The 17,818-nt window shown below is 43.0% G+C and overlaps 1 protein-coding gene and 1 non-coding gene across 3 annotated transcripts in view; one reads left to right on the top strand and one right to left on the bottom strand.

Moving 5' to 3' along the window:
- Nucleotides 1–17,506, top strand: part of Etf1 (eukaryotic translation termination factor 1) — a 28,340-nt gene extending 10,834 nt beyond the window's left edge. Inside the window, exons 2-10 of one of the 2 annotated variants that reach the window (XM_039096867.2) lie at nucleotides 6,044–6,219; nucleotides 6,494–6,633; nucleotides 10,283–10,421; nucleotides 10,684–10,874; nucleotides 11,207–11,336; nucleotides 12,467–12,622; nucleotides 13,011–13,075; nucleotides 14,201–14,348; nucleotides 15,238–17,506. In XM_039096867.2, coding sequence (XP_038952795.1) covers nucleotides 6,057–6,219; nucleotides 6,494–6,633; nucleotides 10,283–10,421; nucleotides 10,684–10,874; nucleotides 11,207–11,336; nucleotides 12,467–12,622; nucleotides 13,011–13,075; nucleotides 14,201–14,348; nucleotides 15,238–15,320 — 1,215 coding nt within the window. In that variant the 5' untranslated portion in view covers nucleotides 6,044–6,056 and the 3' untranslated portion in view covers nucleotides 15,321–17,506. The remainder of the gene's footprint in view (nucleotides 1–6,043; nucleotides 6,220–6,493; nucleotides 6,634–10,282; nucleotides 10,422–10,683; nucleotides 10,875–11,206; nucleotides 11,337–12,466; nucleotides 12,623–13,010; nucleotides 13,076–14,200; nucleotides 14,349–15,237) is intronic. The other variant, NM_001008344.1, reaches the window with a different exon arrangement.
- On the bottom strand, nucleotides 11,777–11,892 carry LOC120098404 (small nucleolar RNA SNORA26). The gene has a single exon (XR_005496578.1). It is a non-coding gene; the product is annotated as a small nucleolar RNA SNORA26 (small nucleolar RNA).
- Nucleotides 17,507–17,818: the final 312 nt, after the last annotated feature.

Raw genomic sequence — 17,818 nt, 5'->3', positions numbered from 1 at the left:
GCACAGTCTTGCCATGTGACCCAGATTGGCTTGAGCTGTTTTGTGCTACTCTACCGAATGCTGTTTGTTCATTTAGCTCTCCTTTAATTAATGTTTATTATTTAACTTACCTTATGTGTATAGGCGTTTAAGCATCATGCAAGTGCCTGGTGACCTCAGGGTCCAGAAAAGGCATCATATCCCTTGGAACTAGGCACTGTGTGAGCCACCATGTGGATAGTTGGAATCAAACCCCAGGTCTTCTTACTCTTAACTGCCAAGGCATCTCTCCAGTCCCCTCACTGGCTCTTACTTAAGGTTTTTTGATTTTGGAATGGGGATATAATGACAGCAGAGAAGATGAACAAAAGACTATTAGAATTAGAAACAGCAAGCAGACCCAGTAGTAGTACACACTCTTAATTCCAGCAGAGCTGCGTTGCGTGTGACCTGGTCTGCATGTGAGCTCCAGGCCAGCCAGTGTGCAGACCCAGACATCTCGATGGGAAGGTGGCAACCATGAGAATACTCTCTAGTTTGGCTTTTGCGGTTAGCTTCTCCAGTGAGAACATTTTCTTTTTTCCTAGTGTCTGATGATCTTAACTCGCACATGCGTGTATACTGTCCTTGTCTTCACACACACCAGAAGAGGGCATCAGCCCCCATTACAGATGGCTGTGAGCCACCATGTGGTTGCTGGGATTTGAACTCAGGACCTCTGGAAGAGTAGTCAGTGCTCTTAACCACTGAGCCATCTCTCCAGCCCCCTCTCATTCTCGTAATAGGTGCTTGTTGTACATGAACATGAGATATTTAACTTCCTTTAGATTTTACTGTGTTTACACAGACTGGTCTGACAAGTTTGGCTGCTTGTGGATTAAATGAGTGCATCTGCTCCAAAACTTTCCTGGCAGGGCCCTTTACTCTGCCAGTGTTAAAGCCAGCATAAAAGCATGAGGTAACTTTAATAGTCTCAACTATTACTTCCTAAGCCTTTGGAGTACATCAGGCACCACCATTCCCACATAAGGCATTGTTTTTAATAATCTGTATTTCAGCTCTAGTCAAATGTGTTACAAAGGTGGGTTCAGAAACTTAAGGTTTCCCCCTACAGAGTAGAGAGAGCTATACATGGAAACTAGTGAAAGGTAGTTTTGTTCCTAAGATTTGGTGGGTCTGAGAGGGATGGACACGTGCATCTTTGGGTGAAAAGACAGGGTCACAAGTGAGACTTAGAGCTAGGGTGGCAGCTCGAAAGTCCCGGAAGGCCTGTCTACATCTCACGGCCCCAGGGTTACAGACACATGTTTTTTTTTGTTTGTTTGTTTTTTTTTTTGGTTCTTTTTTTTCGGAGCTGGGGACCGAACCCAAGGCCTTGCGCTTCCTAGGTAAGCGCTCTACCACTGAGCTAAATCCCCAGCCCCACAGACACATGTTTTATGTAGGTTCTGGGATATGAATTCATGTCCTCATGAAAACACTCTTATCCATGGAGCCAGTTTTAAACTTTCAGGTAGTATGTTTCAGAGTTAGCAATCTTGGTAGAAATATATCAACCAAAAAATTTCTGGCAAACTACATATACATCTGAACCTGTGGTTTGTTCTTGAGACGGGCCAGGCTCTTTCAGTGTAGTCTTGGCTGGCCTTGAACTCAGATCTGTCTGTCTGTCTCCTGTGTGATGGGTTAGGGAGCGTACCGCGTGCCCTGAGCCCTACTTCTGAACCTTTTAAGCAATGGACTCCAGGAATGAGGTCTCGTCCTGTCACTACGTGTTTACTTGCTTGATCTTCTCTGGGATGTTAAGTGGGTGTGCATGTAGGCTGCCCTGCAGTTCTTACAGCAAAATTGCTTAATGACTGTTTATCATCTTAAGCCATCTTCATGGAAAGTAAATAGCAGTTTATCTCAAGGTCGTTTCTCTGCACAGCATCATCTGGCTGTGAGGCATTTTGGGTTCACTCGGTTTGCTCTGACTTTCTTTTCACGTAGCTTCAGGTCCTTTGGGTTTGGGTTTCTGTGCCATCATTCTCTGTTTTCAGAGCCCTTTTCATTCTACTTCTTAACATCACCTTCTGTCAGGTCCATCTCAGTGCTGGCTCAGACCAGAACCCTTTCAAGAGAAGGCCTGTGGTCCCTAAAGATTCTGAGCTTATGCTTCTTTGAGAATTGTTTATAAGGAAAAAAACACACAAAAAATGGTTTGTATTTAAATTTTCTCATCTGGATCCAGGGAGATGGCTCAATAGTTAAGAACACTGATAATTCTCAGAGAAAGCCTAGGTTCCAGAGGGATTCAATGCCCTCTTCTAGCCTCTGAGGCACCAGGCATTCAGTCATACATAGACAGGCTTGTGTACAAGGCAAGCACCATACACTTAAAAAAATAATTTTCTCTGCCAAAGTTCTTACCAACACAGACACACATGCACACACACACACAGTCTTTAAAACAAAAAAGCCCCTACTTAAGGCTTCTGTGAAAACCTATAGGCTTTCTATAGGTAGCAGGGGGTGGTTCACGTTTTTCTGAAAGTATCTTCATTCTCAGTTTATTTGACCCCACCTATTCTTGTGATACTAATAATTGTTTGCTTCTGTAGCCTTAAAGCTAGGGTGTGTATGTCCTTGCACCCCAAGCGTGCCTAGTGGCCTTGGATGCCCTATGAATGGCATTATAGATGGTTGCCAGCCACCATTTGTGTGCTGGAAATTGAGCTTCCTCTGGAAGCTTTCAACTGCAAGGCCATGTCTCAAGCCTCTGATCTTTAAGTACACGAGAATTATATAAATATAAAATGAGTTTTATCTGTTTTCATATATGTACATAAAGCATTATTAGTATCATATTTACACCCTACGTTTTAGTTACTTTTCTATTCTGATAAAGCACCACTGAAGCAGGAGTTTCTTTTTTTAATTTGAATATTTTCTTTACTTAAATTTAAATGTTATCCCCTTTCCCGATTTCCCCTCTGGAATCCCCCTATCAAAGCAGGAGTTTCTTTGGGTTTATTTATTATGGTTCTAAAAGGTTAAGACCATCATGGAGTGGAATTAGCTGAGAGCGTACATCTCCTACCGCAAGCAAGAAGCAGAATAAGCTGGGAGCAGCACCAGTCTTTGAAGCTTCCACGTTTCCAGGGACACATTTCTCCCAAACAGTGCCACCACGTAGGGCATTCAAATGCCTGGACCTAAGCCACCATGCCCCAGCACCTTTTCTTGTTTCTCTCCCCTAGTCTGCCTCCTTTTCCCAGCTAGTCCTCTTGTACATATGTACGTATGCTGGTCTGTCCATCCATCACATTCATTAGGGTTGTATGCATGAGCACATGCAGCAAGGATGGCCTTCAACTCCTGGTGCCCCTCCTCTGTTTCCCAGTGTTTATATTAGAGGAGTGCTGGAGATTGAGTCCAGGGTTTCATGCATACACAGCAAGCAGTCTTATCAGCTAAGCTATCCCCTAGCCCTAACTGATTTTGTTTTTTGAGACAAGATTTCTCTGTGTAGCCCTGGCTGTTCTAGAAATAATTTTATAGACCAGGCTGACCTCAAACTCAGAGAGATCCCACTTGCCTCTGCCTCCTGAGTGCTGAGATTAAAAGCGTGCACCTCCACCACGCTGATTTTTTTTATTGTTATTAAATATAATTTTCGTACTATAAAACATAACACCCTTTAAAAGATTCGACTTGTTGATTTTATTTATTTATTTATTTATTTATTTATTTATTTTAAGAGTTCTGTCCTGGTCATCTGTTGCGGTCTAAAACACTGACAAAAAGCAACTTAATCGTGTAGGCACATGCGTGCCACTCCATTCATACAGAGTTAAGAGGACAAGCTAAAGGTGTTGTCTCTTGCCTTACACACGTGAGACCCAGGAATCAAACTCAGGTCATCAGACTTGGCAGCAGGCACTTTTACCCACTGACCCATCCTACCAGTGTCCATCATTCCATTTTACACCTATAACAGTATTGAGTTTTTGTTTTTCTACATCCTGTATCTCCTGTCTTTTTTTAAAGGGGAAGGGTCACTTGTATATATGGAGATCAGAGGCCAACACTGTCTTATCACTCTTAAGAGAGTGTTTACCAGCATGTCTGTTAGTGCACTATGTGCTTGTAGTACCCACTGAAGCCAAAAACGGACATCAGGGGTCTCCATTTGGTAGAGTCACAGACAGTTGTAGGCTGCAGTGTGGATGCTGAGAACTGAACATTCTGGATCCTCTGGAAGAGCAAGGGTCATCTTTCCATCTCCTGTATAACTAAACTGTATGTGAAACAGTACACAGCTTTACCTTCCAGATAGGGAGCCACAGCAGACCCAAGAACCAACTTTCCTATAATCTTTACAAAATCGTCTATTCACAAACTCTTTGCCCAGTTTTATTTTGTTTTTGTATTGGAGATTGAACCTAGGCTTTGTGCTTGGTTGGCAAACACTACCACTGACCTATGTCCTTTGCTACCTTTTGTTGGTGTCCTTTATTTGTGTAGCCTTGGGCAGGCCTGGGAATCGCTGTTAGACCGGATGGTCTCATGCTCAGATCATCTGCTTGCACATGTGCCTGTGCCTGGTCTCTGTCAGTTTTTAGTTCAGATTGTGCTTTGTCTGAATGCTGAGACTTTACATGCTCTACATAATGAAATCATACCACGTGGTTTTCAGACATTTTCCCCCCATCTTATATGTTATCTTTGTGTGTGGTACTCTGGCCAGCTATTTTTCTTTATTACTCAACACCTCAAGTTGTGAGACTGTCTCCACTTGAACCTGTGAGCTCTGGGGAATCCTATTTTACCTTCCTAGTGCTAAGGCTACAGGATGGGCCAGGTGCCTTTACCTGCTGACACTCACTTTTGTGTATAGGGCATTAAAGGTGAGTATATTCACATTGTAAACTAGTCTTCAGAACGCTTTTCAACTTACAAAAACTGGTTTATATTGCTGCTGATACGTACTCTACCCTACTCCTTAATGTTAGAGTTTGAACCTGTGGCCTCATGCTTGCTAGGCAAAAACAACTAGAAATATTGAAGCCAGGTGTTTCTTTTTTTCTTTTTCTTTTTTTTTTTTTTCGGAGCTGGGGACTGAACCCAGGGCCTCTTTTACCACCGAGCTAAATCCCCAACCAAGCTAGGTGTTTCTTAACTGCAGCCAATAATACAGATCTTGGAAGTATAGGTTAAAGAGGTGGTATTCTCTGTGGGTCATATTTCAGTCTCATCTTTTGGTTCTAGATATTTGAACTAGTGTGGACACGTAACCAGGCTTTTGAATGTATAGCTCTTTTAGAAATTTGTGTTTGCACATGAGTTGCCTGATAGATTTTCTGGTCTGTCCCCTCCTTGGAGATGATGTTACTAGGCTTGTGCAGAACACCTGACTTGTTGTGAGTGTTCTGGGATCCCAACTCCAAACCTTTATGATAGTGAAACAAGTGCTTCTAACCCCTGTGTTCCTCTTTAAAAATTTAACTAAATCAATATAATCAAAACACATTCTCGATGGCATACCCCTTTATTTCAGTACATAGACAAGAAGATCTCTGTAGTCTAGAAATTGTTTAATAACTGCAATGTTTGTGAATTGCATTATTCTCCTATCAAGAAAGCAGTAGGTATGCTGAATTTGAGGATTTTCAGAAAGGGGTAGTAGCAACTGAAATATTTGTCTGGGCTTGGGACGATTTGTTTCATTGTCCACTGAAGAGCCACCGGGATCTCAGCCTCTACTGTTGGCAGGCTTCATTTGTTGCCAAATTCCAGCTTGTTGGTCCTCCAGCAACCTTCCTTTTTCATCCTTGAGAAGGAGATATTTCCTGGCTGTCCCTTTGATGGCCTTCATTACATGGCTAATCTCAGTGTTAAGTAATTGAGCAGCTACTGTCTGCTGAACTGTCGCTGGCCCTTGGTAGCTTTCTTTGGAAATGTGCAAGCAGGAGGTAGCTGCTGCCTCTCAGTCTGTTCAGATGACGTGTCTTAGGAATGTCTTACCTTAGTTTATCAATGGTAAGCATGAATTTAAACTTGTGTGCGTTTCTTTCTCCAGCAATGGCACGAGCATGATATCACTGATCATTCCTCCCAAAGACCAGATTTCACGAGTGGCAAAAATGTTAGCAGATGAGTTTGGAACTGCGTCTAACATTAAGTCACGAGTAAACCGCCTTTCAGTCCTGGGAGCCATCACATCTGTACAACAGAGACTCAAACTTTATAACAAAGGTAAGCATCTCTCTCTCTCTTTGCCACTCTGTCCTGCCTGGCTCTCTTGCTGTGACCAGCCAGCTGCCACCACTGCCCTTCAGCTACCTAGTTACTGATTGATTTATTTACTATACACTGAGTGCTAAATACTATTTGCTATACTTAAGGAATAAATCCTACTGAAACATCTCGGAAGAAGCTTTACAATGAGGATGAGTCTTAGGATGAGTTTCTGTTTTATTTAAATTATGGCTGTAGGAATAATTAGAGAAATTATTTTTGTTCTTTGCAGTACCTCCAAATGGTCTGGTTGTTTACTGTGGAACAATTGTAACAGAAGAAGGAAAGGAAAAGAAAGTTAACATTGACTTTGAACCTTTCAAACCAATTAACACATCATTGTATTTGTGCGACAACAAGTTTCATACAGAGGTAAGCTTGAGGGCCAGGGCCTCACCAGGGCCCAGGAGCAGCTGCTCTCCTTCTTTAGCTTCCCAGCTCCAGTCCACTACTAACCTACTTTCTATTAATAGATTGGCTTGTGCGTTCATAGAACGAGTCCTACGGTCTGCCCATTTTTAAGGCTGTGGTAGCAGATATCTGTACTGTTTGACCACTTTACCATTGAATACTCGGTGATCTTTGATAATCGACATCGTTTCTGTGTTTATTGGTTGGTACCTTTGGACTATTTCTAGTTTGGCCTCAGAATAATATCACTAAACATTCATGCACAGGGATGAATATGCTTGTAACCATTTCCTTTTATTTTTATAGATTATATTTGTAGAATATTTAATCTTTTAAGAAGTCAGTTTTCTAAGCCATTGACAGTTGTAACCTTTTACATTGGTATTTTTCTCTTACCGTGTGTGTGGTGTGTGTGTGTGTGACAACAACAGGGTCCATGTTTCCGAGGAGGCTAGCTTTGAATTCTTGATCCTTCTGCCTCTACCTGGGATTATGGGCATCCTCCATCACGACTACTTGGTTTGGATTTTGGTTTTCAAGATGATTTCTCTTTGTGGCCCTAGCAGTCTTGGAACTCACTCTGAAGACCAGACTGTCCTTGAATACATATCTGCCTGTCTTCTGCCCCCCGAGTGCTAGGATTGAAGATGTGTACCACCACCGCCTGGCCATCATGACTATTTTCAAAATGATGTGCGGACATTATACTACTCTTGATGTTTGAGGAAGGTGCTAAGTTGGATTTGGATAACTTGTTAGAGGCAGGTGGTTGACTGATTTTGATTGACTGTTTCTCTATTCCCATGACACTTGTCTCTAGTCTTTTGCACCTTTAGTACTAAGCTCACAAATCATTGGGAAATAAGCAAATAGAGTGCATTTAGTGACAGGTTTTCTCTTTCCTGTTCTTATGACCCCTGAGTGACAGAGCTAACGATAATGAACATTAATAGTGGAAAAGAAACCTCATTAGACTGACCTGAATCAGTCAACAGTAAGCAATCAGGAATTCACAGCTGGCTTCCACTTTAGTCTCTTGCCTTTCATCAACCCTGAGATAGACTTCTGCAGTGGGATTAGAGCTGACATTTGTCCACAGTTTACAGTGGGTGGTTTTGCTAACTTGACAGGAAGACCAATTCCAGTTGGGTAACTGTATTTTTTTCTGAGCCTCTGGTGTCCTGGCAGAGGCCTCTTCTGACTCTTAGCAATTCTGTTCGACACATTTGCTTATGTCAACTTTGTTTTTAAAAACAAATACAGATTTTGGGTCATTCTGTTTTTAAAAAGTACCCAGTGGCTGTACTGTCTGGCTTTATAGCTCAGCTGTTAAATTAGCATAAATACCTTTCTCCCAGTAATCATTAAAATGATTAGTAGGGCTAAGGGTGTAGACTCAGCTACACCCAGCACCCAGTATCCCCCATGCCCGATTTCTCACCTGGAAGGTCCTTAGGCATAACAAGCACCTTACCTACTAAGCCACTCCTCAGCCCCTATTAGAGTTTGTTTCGTTGAGACAGGTTGTTCTCAAAAGTATATAACCAAGGATGACCTTGGACTTTTGTTCCTTTGACTCCACCTGAGTGCTTGGAATTACAAGCAAATCCCACCATGCTTGACTTTCTTTTTTTTTTTTTTTTTTTTTTTTTTTTTTTTTGATTAAGCTAGAGTCTTGTGGTCTGGCCTACATTAGCATGTGAGGCTCAGTTCTCATGCCTCTGCTTCCCAAGTGCTGATATAGGCATGTTACCACACCTGATTTAGTTTCTTGTTTCTTGGTTAAAAAGGAAAAAGGAATGAGTAATTTCTTAGATCTAAAGAGACCAGAATGTGGCAAGCAGAATATTACAGTCCTTAGGTCTCAGGCCATCACAGGAAATATGTCTGTGAGTCCCAAGGCTGCTCTATGCCTCTCAGGAGAGGCAGAGATAGGAAAATAAATCTCTTTAAAACTCGTTGAGTGATGGTGGTGTATGCCTTAATCCCAGTGCTGGGAGGCAAAGGCAAGTGGATCTGAGTTGAAGACCAGCTTAGGCTACAGAGTGAGTTCCAGGATAGCCAGGGCTACACAGAGAAGCCAAACCCCATGTTAAAACAAAAACCCTCCTTTCCAGTTGAGAGCAGTGGGTTTTTCTTTTTAAGACACAACTATTTTCCTTTCATTGTTACTATAGAATTAGCTTGCAGATTACTTTACCTTGATAGTACCATCTAGTAATGCTGAAGGCCATGATAGTAGCAGAAAGTTAGGTTGACTGCAACTTGGCTTTTGTAGGACACTGGCTAAGAGTGTGAGAGTCCTGCCAGGTTCATTTCAGAGCACTATGCTAGGAAAACAAGAACCAAGATGTTAAATTTGATCTTTAATTTAGATGTTATACTCTACATCTAAGTTAAGTGATAAAAGTGAAAAGGGGGAGACTAGTGTTTTGCTGGCATTTTGTTTGGTTGGTTTATTTGTAGGTGGTTGATTGGCTTTGGAGACAGACTCTCACTGAGCAGTGCAGGCTAGCTTTGAACTTGAGATCCTCTCTGTGTGTCTTTAAGTACTTCAAATATTATCCTCTTTCCAGGTTTCCCGTCCATAACCCCCATCCCCGATCCCCCTTCTTGAATGATGGCGTTCCCCCACCTACCCCTTCCCACCTCCCCTCCCTGACATTCCCCTACACCTGGGGGAGGGGGTGGCGTCCAGCTTTGGCAGGACCATTTATTTATTTTACGAATGTGAGTACACTGTCACTGTCTTCAGACACACCAGAAGAGGGCATCAGATCCCATTACAGATGGTTGTGAGCCACCATGTGGTTGCTGGGATTTGAATTCAGGACCTCTGGAAGAGCAGTCAGTGCTCTTAACCACTGAGCTATCTCTCCAGCCCCTGAACTTGAAATCCTCTTATGTCTGCCTCCCAGGTGCTGGAGTTCTAGAATGACACTGTTTCCACTTCAGATTTTGTGGATTGTGTGTGTATCGGGTGAGGGAGAGGGTCAAGGGGGACAGATCCTGTGGCTTGCCTGTGGAGTTGATTCTGTCCTCCCTCATTGGTTCTGGGGACCAGATGTTGTCACAAGGCACCTTTAATTGCTAAGAAATCTTGCCTACCCAAGTATAGGTTTTGGGTTATTTAGTTTCTTCCAATTTTTATTGTGGCAAAATCCAGATAAGAATTTTAACTGTGGGGCTGGGAGATGGCTTAGTGGTTAAGAGCACTGACTGCTCTTCCAGAGGTCCTGAGTTCAATTCCCAGCAACCACATGGTGACCCACAACCATCTGTAATGGGATCTGATGCCCTCTTGTTTATGAAGACAGTGCATTCATGTACATAAAATAAATGAAAGATTAAAAACAACAGAACTGTAACTGCTTTTAGGCTTTTAGTTGTGCAGCACAGTGTGAACTATCACCATCTTATCTCTAGAGCTGACTCTGACTGTAAACAGTAAATCCGTCCCTTTCTCCTTCCCTGCAGAATGGAAGCCTCCGCTCTGCATGAGCATTACGTATGACGGCCGAGGCCTGTAAAGCAGTCTCGGGGAGGGTGATCCATGTTGAGTTAACTAAGCCTTGGACTTCATTGTGTAGTGCTTGTGTTTGTGTTTTAGGCTCTTACAGCGTTACTCTCAGATGACAGCAAGTTTGGTTTTATTGTAATAGACGGCAGTGGTGCTCTTTTTGGCACGCTCCAAGGAAACACCAGAGAAGTCCTGCACAAATTCACTGTGGATCTCCCAAAGAAACACGGTACATAGAGATGCCTTTTACTTGTCTGTTAAAAGTAGTAACACAGGGTTGGGGATTTAGCTCAGTGGTAGAGGCCCTGGGTTTGGTTCCCAGCTCCGAAAAATAGAAAAGAAAAAAAAAGTAGTAATACACTGTAAATAAGCGTGTTAGTGCTGAACAGTAACAGGTAGTGATTAGCTTGACTGGTTCTTTTGGTTTTGCTTCATAAGGCATATTGTACTTTCTTAATAGTTACCTTTTTCCCACCACTTTTGTGTCAAAGGCAGAGGAGGTCAATCAGCCTTGCGTTTTGCCCGTTTAAGAATGGAAAAGCGACATAACTATGTTCGGAAAGTAGCAGAGACTGCTGTGCAGCTGTTTATTTCTGGAGACAAAGTGAATGTGGCTGGTTTGGTTTTAGCCGGATCAGCTGACTTTAAAACTGAACTAAGTCAATCTGACATGTTTGACCAGGTAAGAGAAAAGGGACTGCTGTGGCAGGGGTCTGTGTGTGAAATACATTCCTTCTCAGTGCCCTACACATGTGGTGGCCTTCCTAGCCATTAAAAACATTGGGGGGGTGGGGGGGATTTAACTCAGTGGTAGAGCGCTTGCCTAGCAAGCGCAAGGCCCTGGGTTCGGTCCCCAGCTCCTAAAAAAAGAACAAAAAAAAAAAAAAATTGGCCGGAGAGTCGACACAGTGGTTAAAAGTAAATGGAGGGGCTGAAGAGATGGCTCGGTGTTCAAGAGTGGGATTTCAGCAAAGGTGTTTGAGATCCTAATGTCTTTGTTTCTATTTGTGTCAGAGGTTGCAATCTAAAGTTTTAAAATTAGTTGATATATCCTACGGTGGTGAAAATGGATTCAACCAAGCTATTGAATTGTCTACTGAAGTTCTCTCCAACGTGAAGTTCATTCAAGAGAAGAAATTAATAGGTATAGTGAAATGCTACTATTTTATTTTGTGAAATGTAAAAGAAAGGGCCAGGTATATAATTTCATACTTGTGATCCCCACAGTATAGTGTCGAGATGCAAACAAGAGGTCAAGGTCATTTTTAGCCTCAGTAGTTAGGCCATCCTGGGGTGTATGAGACTCTTGTCCTGGACAAAACTAAAAAAAGAGTAAACGAATGGAAAATTAAACATCTTTACTGGAAAATAACTATCAGCAGGACACAAACGCATGTGCCTCTATACCCCAGGGGCTAAGGTTTGCGTTGCTACGAGTCCAGCTGGCCCGATTTTGAGGATGAGGCTCTGGATTGGGAAAGTGGCTCAATTGATGCAGTGCTCGCCTGGCATTCACAAGGCCCTAGATTCAATCCACAAGACCAGTATTGTATACCCAAAAATAAGAACTTGTGTAGAATTTTTATTTTTCTCCCACACAGGATCCAAAGAGGCATACAGTCTCCTCCCTGGGTTTTATGAAGAGTTGCTTTACCCTTCTGTGTTAGCCTCTTAAGTACAGCACCACCTTTAAGGGGCACAGGAACGCGCAACTGGGGAGAACCGAGGCAGGTCAACAAAAGATGGTCCAAGAACCTTCAGTCTCCTTGGCCTTCCTCACCCAAGGCCAGGGTCTTGAGTGCCTGTTCATGGTCCCAAGGCAGCACAGAGCTAGGCATTAGGAACAGGCTCTGGTGCTGGTAAGCCTGGGACTAGAAGTGGTGGAATCCTCTTTAATATTTAGCAGTTAGGACTGGTGGAAATGATTTCAAATCTTGTGGATACCAAAATCTAAAACTGTGACGGGCTCTAACAGAAGTGGTGTAGTGTTTGTATATAACCTATGCACACCCTCCCATGTACTTTAAATTATCTCTTAATTATTTGTAACACCTAGCATGTCATAAATGTTATATTAATAATAGTCTGCTATCGTTTGCGTTATGAAGACAGGTAAAGGTCTATGTTCCCTGCAGATGCAGCCATCACAAGCCTAGCTCCATAGTACATGTTGGCATGTTGTGCTAGTTTTTCTCAATATATTTGATCCACAGTTGGTTAAGTTCGTGGAAACCAAGAGGCACCATATATTTTATTCTTATGTCTAATTCACAGGACGATACTTTGATGAAATTAGCCAGGACACGGGCAAGTACTGTTTTGGAGTTGAAGACACACTGAAGGCTTTGGAAATGGGAGCTGTAGAGATTCTAATAGTCTATGAAAATCTGGATATAATGAGATACGTGCTTCATTGCCAAGGCACAGAAGGTAAACAGAAGAGGAACATATTGTTGCTGTCTGTTGTATTTCTCTGTTCAGAATCCCGTGGTTTCAGGCACAGTTATAAAGGAACATAGAAGTGCATGGGGTCATGGGTGATATTGCCACCCCCAATACCCCACCCACCCTAGCATTTAATGCTTGTTCACAGCTAAATTAGCCAAGAATACGGGGCTGCATCTTGGATGTCTTTGTTTCCTTATAGGAGCGAAGTACTGGGTACCAGGTACTTGGTGTGCTGAGATGTTTCTGGGAAGGTTTGGTTGAGTTAGTCCAGGAGTCCTGTTCTTATCTGATCTACAGAGTTGATGTCTGTTAGTACTTTGCAAACCGGGTTAACGGTTTTTGTTTTTGTTTTTAACTTTTAATACTACAGAGGAGAAAATTCTCTATTTAACGCCAGAACAAGAGAAGGATAAATCTCACTTCACAGACAAAGAGGTATGTAAAGTTTTCTTTAGTGATAACATACAAAAAGCTAGAGTTTTAAAGCGTTGGTAACATACAGCATCAGCTCTGGAGACAAAGCTTTATTCTAGTGGGACTGCCATGGAAGGAGAACAATGTCTCACCGCCTCGCGCCGGCCTGAATTCAAGGAGGGCAGGATCATAGTGGTTATTTTTTTATTTTTTATTTTTTTAATTTATTTAAAGTAATAAGTTAAAAAATTAGAAAAACATTGTTATCCTTGAAGTAACAGAAATTTAATTTGAATAGCATTGTCCCAGCTCTGTGTTTGAGACCTTACTGCTGTATTAGCTTGGAAGAGGGGGCAGCTTTGAGACAGTTTCTCTCTGTGGCCCTGATTGTTCTGAAACTCACTCTGCAAGCAGGCTAACTTCAAACTCAGATATATGCCTGCTTCTGCCTTCGAGTACCACTCACCGCCAACGCCTGGCTTGCTTTGTTCTTTGAGCATTTTATCAGCTCCCCTTTGTGCTTAGCTAGGCTTAAATGCATCACCATAATTTTAAATGAATGCTGCCTTCCTAAACGAGACAGGTGTAAATGGCTGCTTTATATTCTGAATGGGGCTGATGAGATAGCCAAGCCTGAGACTTAAGCAAGTTGTCTTCTGACCATTACATGATGCCTTATGGCGTGCGTACTCCATACACACAACACTGGACTCTGAAAACAAGGCTGGTGGTGGGGCTGGAGAGGCGCTCAGCAGTTAAGAGCACTAGCTGTTCCTCGGGGGTCCTGATTGTGATTCTAATTCATGAGCACCAGGCACCTGTGTGCTGTACTCATTTATTTAGGCTGTCCTGTTGTGTGTGTCTCTTCTGGGTTAAGGAATGATGAGAAACTATTAACACCCTAGTTTCTGGAATCAGTCACAGGAATCAAGGTGACACCTAAGAATGGTTGCTAAGCCCACAGCCTAAGGGAAAATACTCAGATAGTTTATCTACCTTTTCATTTGTAACCAAGAACTGGTAGATATGCTTAGTTTTGTGCATTTGTAGGAGAACGGTGAGGGGGAGGGGGATGGTGGGCAGGGCACTGGGTGTGTGCTATGTGCTAGGCTGAGTGACTAATGCCATTGTTTGTGTGCCCTGTAGACTGGACAGGAACATGAGCTGATAGAGAGCATGCCCCTCTTGGAATGGTTTGCTAACAACTATAAAAAATTTGGAGCTACACTAGAAATTGTCACAGATAAGTCACAAGAAGGATCACAGTTTGTGAAAGGATTTGGTGGAATTGGAGGTGAGTAGCAAGCTCAAACAGGGTCCGAGCTGTCCTGAAATAGTTTATTATTAAGGACACCTCTACTGGAAGAGGTGTTTGGATCAACATGTGATGCTACATTCCTTACTTTTGGACCAATTTTTGGTTATTTTTAGTGTTTTCTATTAGCATTTTATTTTCTTTCTTTTTTTTTTTTTTTTTTTTGAGACCGTGTTTCTCTGGAACCCTGGCTGTCCTGGAACTCACTTTGTAGACCAGGCTTCCCTCAAACTCACAGAGATGCCCCTGCTTCCCCCTCCCAAGTGCTGAAGACAGGTGCCACTATCCTTTTTTTTTTTTCAGGCACGCACATGATGTATTTCAGTCATATTTAATCTCTGCAGTTTGGTGGTATTATTTTGTGTCTATTTGGGTGGGCACAAGAGTGCCTTGGCATGCATGTGGAGGTCAGAAGACCATTCTTCCTCCCTATGCGTCCTGAAGAGTCAGCTAGAGCAGCAAGTGCCTTTACCTACAGAACCATCTTGCTGGGCCCATGTTTTGTTTTGGGGAATGTGGTTTTGCGCCTGCAAACCTTCAGGTGTCACGAGATAACCAGGAGACTACTCCTATTCCTATGGCTTCCAGCAATGGAGCCTGCACTGGGGTTCACTGAGTTACCTCCCCTCCCCTTTGTGAGCCTCTCTAGAGAGTAGGGGCTAGCCTGGGATTCACTGTGCCACCCAAATGGCCTCCAAAACTGGCAGTCCTTGTGCCCTGCCTCCTAAGTACTAAGGCATGGTGAGCACCACGCCTGGAACTCACTGTTGATTACACTGTAATTCTGGACTTGGGTGGGCTTCTCCTGTAAGAGCAGCCCCTCTCTGCTCTAAGGACCCAGGCTACTGACTCTGCTTTGTCTCGCCAGGTATCTTGCGGTACCGAGTAGATTTCCAGGGAATGGAATACCAAGGAGGAGATGACGAATTTTTTGACCTTGATGACTACTAGGTAGTCGACATGGGTCCGGCAAAACGTGCCTCACCCTCCAGCATTCAACCCAAGGAGCATACCCGTGGTGGAGTCCAAACAGATCCCTGCCTTACAATTGGAACATTTCCAGAACTTAATCCGTGAGCATTGGATACTGAAAAGAAAAGCGAAACAAAACCAGACCCAACCCTACACTTTGGTTTGTCGTGGTGTCAGCGCAGCAGCCTACAACCAAGTCCCTAAATGCCACTTTGGACTAATTTAAAAGAATCCCAGTTTTTACTTTTACTTGATGGTAAAATTGGTTGCTCTTGTATTTTATGAAAAAAATGATTTTTTTAACCTTCATACATAGAAGCAAAATACTTTAACTGCTGTAAACCTTCAGAAGTCAGTAGACGTGAGATCATACTGGTTGGTTTCTCCCTCTGATCGGAGAGTAACTAAATTGCTGCGTTCGCTGCCTCCGCAGTGACCCATTTACATGGCGTTCTCGGCTTAGACTGCACAAGAAGAAATATATGTGGTGAAATGTTGGAACCGTTTCTCTCTTGGTCTCTGTTTAATGTTGAAAAGGGTGAGCTAATAGGCAATTTCAGTTTCACTCCCTCACACCCCCACTCCCAGACTGTCCGTTTCAAGGGTGAGGTTGTGTTGTAAACTCAGACTGAGTGCGGAAACACGGGGCCAGTGCACTGTTGGCTTCATCAGTGTGGGGGCAACGCTTGTGCCCGGCTCTTGGGAGACGGTGCTCTACTGAGGCTCCCTATAACCTCAGCCTACTAGAAACCAGTCTGGGATGGATATATGGGGCTTCTATGCTATGGCTGGGGTTGGGAGAAATAAAACATGCAATTTAAGTGGAACCAAAAAAAAAAATGTCAAAGATGATTTTGCTTGGATCTATTCTTGGTAAAGGGAGGTGGTGGTGTTTCCTTGTGTTGGATGGCATGAGATTATGTGAATGTTTTGATTTTTTTTTTTTTTTCAAATGAACTGCAAGATTTTTCACGGGAACGACAGACAAGACACGTATGACCGTGCATGTATATCTCAAACCCCTGGTGGGGCTGGAGCATCTGTTTCAAAAAGTGGGATCTACAAGCACCTCTGAAATGAGAAAGTATGGAGGCGGGTGGGGAGGGCAGGGGCGGGTGGGGTAGGACACAGCTGCTGGCACCGTGGACTGTAAAACCATGTTAGAGCCGAAAGAGCCTGGGAACCTGAAGCTCGGGCTTCACCGCTGGGCTGTGACGGATTTAAACCCAGTTGAAGTGCAGTCATGGTGTGCTCAAGGTGGTGACAGAGAACAGAGTGGGTGTGCCCAGCCGCAGCAGTGCGGAACAGTGTGCCCAGTGAGCTTTGAAGGATCACGGGTTTTACAGTCAGCTGGTATCGCGCACACACCAGGGTGGTAGGGTGCATTGGGTTTCAAATTGGGTACTTTTAACACTTTAGTGCCTGACTGCTGCTCTTCACTGACTTGACTCAGTCACTTGTAGCTTTATTGGTCTGAACCAGTTCCTTGTTCCCAGGTTACAGACCTGCCTATCGTTCCAATAATCAATCCTGTCTCACTTGAATGAAGGGAGCATGTCTCAAATGTAAAGCTCTGGTTCTCACACTGTACTCTGAGGTCCAAATGACTGTCTGTCCTGTAACCTGATGTCTCAACCCCAGTGAGAAGAGTCAATTCTTTAGTGTTCACCAACATGGGAGGCTTCACCAGAGCAGGCTTTTGCTTTGGGCTCTGCTGTTTGTTTGCAGAACACCCAAAAGCAAGCGAACACTCTTCCCAGCAGTACCTTAGGGTTTTGCCATTGTAAATGGGTCTGATGTGACTGACAAGACCAGAGAGATCGGATGTAAACTACATTTGCATATGCTTGTTGTCTCACATGATACATTTAGGGTATGCAGCTCTTTTTCTAGTTTTTATTTTTACTATTTAAGTTTGGAAATGATGCCAAATTTTTGTATTTCTTTAATCAATGTGTTCTCCTTGGTGATATATATTGCATTATATATTGATGTGTGTATCAATATATACCGATATGTGTTACACTTACGCATACAAACACACATAAGTGAGGGGTGAAACCGTAGCCTGCACTCCCTAGCCTCTGCAGAGAGACCCTAAGAGCAGAATCTCGGTGTTGTGATGTACAGAAATGGAGAAGAGTATTAAACCATATTTAAGAATATATTTTGTGTGCTTGAGATTTTTTAGGAATATTCCTAGAAAAGTCTGGACTACAAGGGACTAAATCTTCTGTTTGTTAGATCAGTCGTCCTAATAAATGCTCAGCCTTAGTTATTCTCACTCTAAGAAGGACAGCTGAGGTTGTGGTCCTGGGATGTGCTGTAGGGATATGCCATAGGGAGCTTCCACTTTCTACAGCCAAACTGATGTATAGCTTCCTCCACTGTACTTGTAAGTCAGAAGGCAATTTACGTATGCTTGGCTTTGATTTTTTTGTTTTTGTTTTAAGGTATTTCAAACCTCCCTGTATTCC

This window comes from Rattus norvegicus, chromosome 18, assembly GCF_036323735.1.
Source record: "Rattus norvegicus strain BN/NHsdMcwi chromosome 18, GRCr8, whole genome shotgun sequence".
NCBI lineage: Eukaryota > Metazoa > Chordata > Mammalia > Rodentia > Muridae > Rattus > Rattus norvegicus.
Note: the sequence above shows the minus strand (reverse complement) of the source record. Positions and strands in the feature narration are given on the sequence as shown.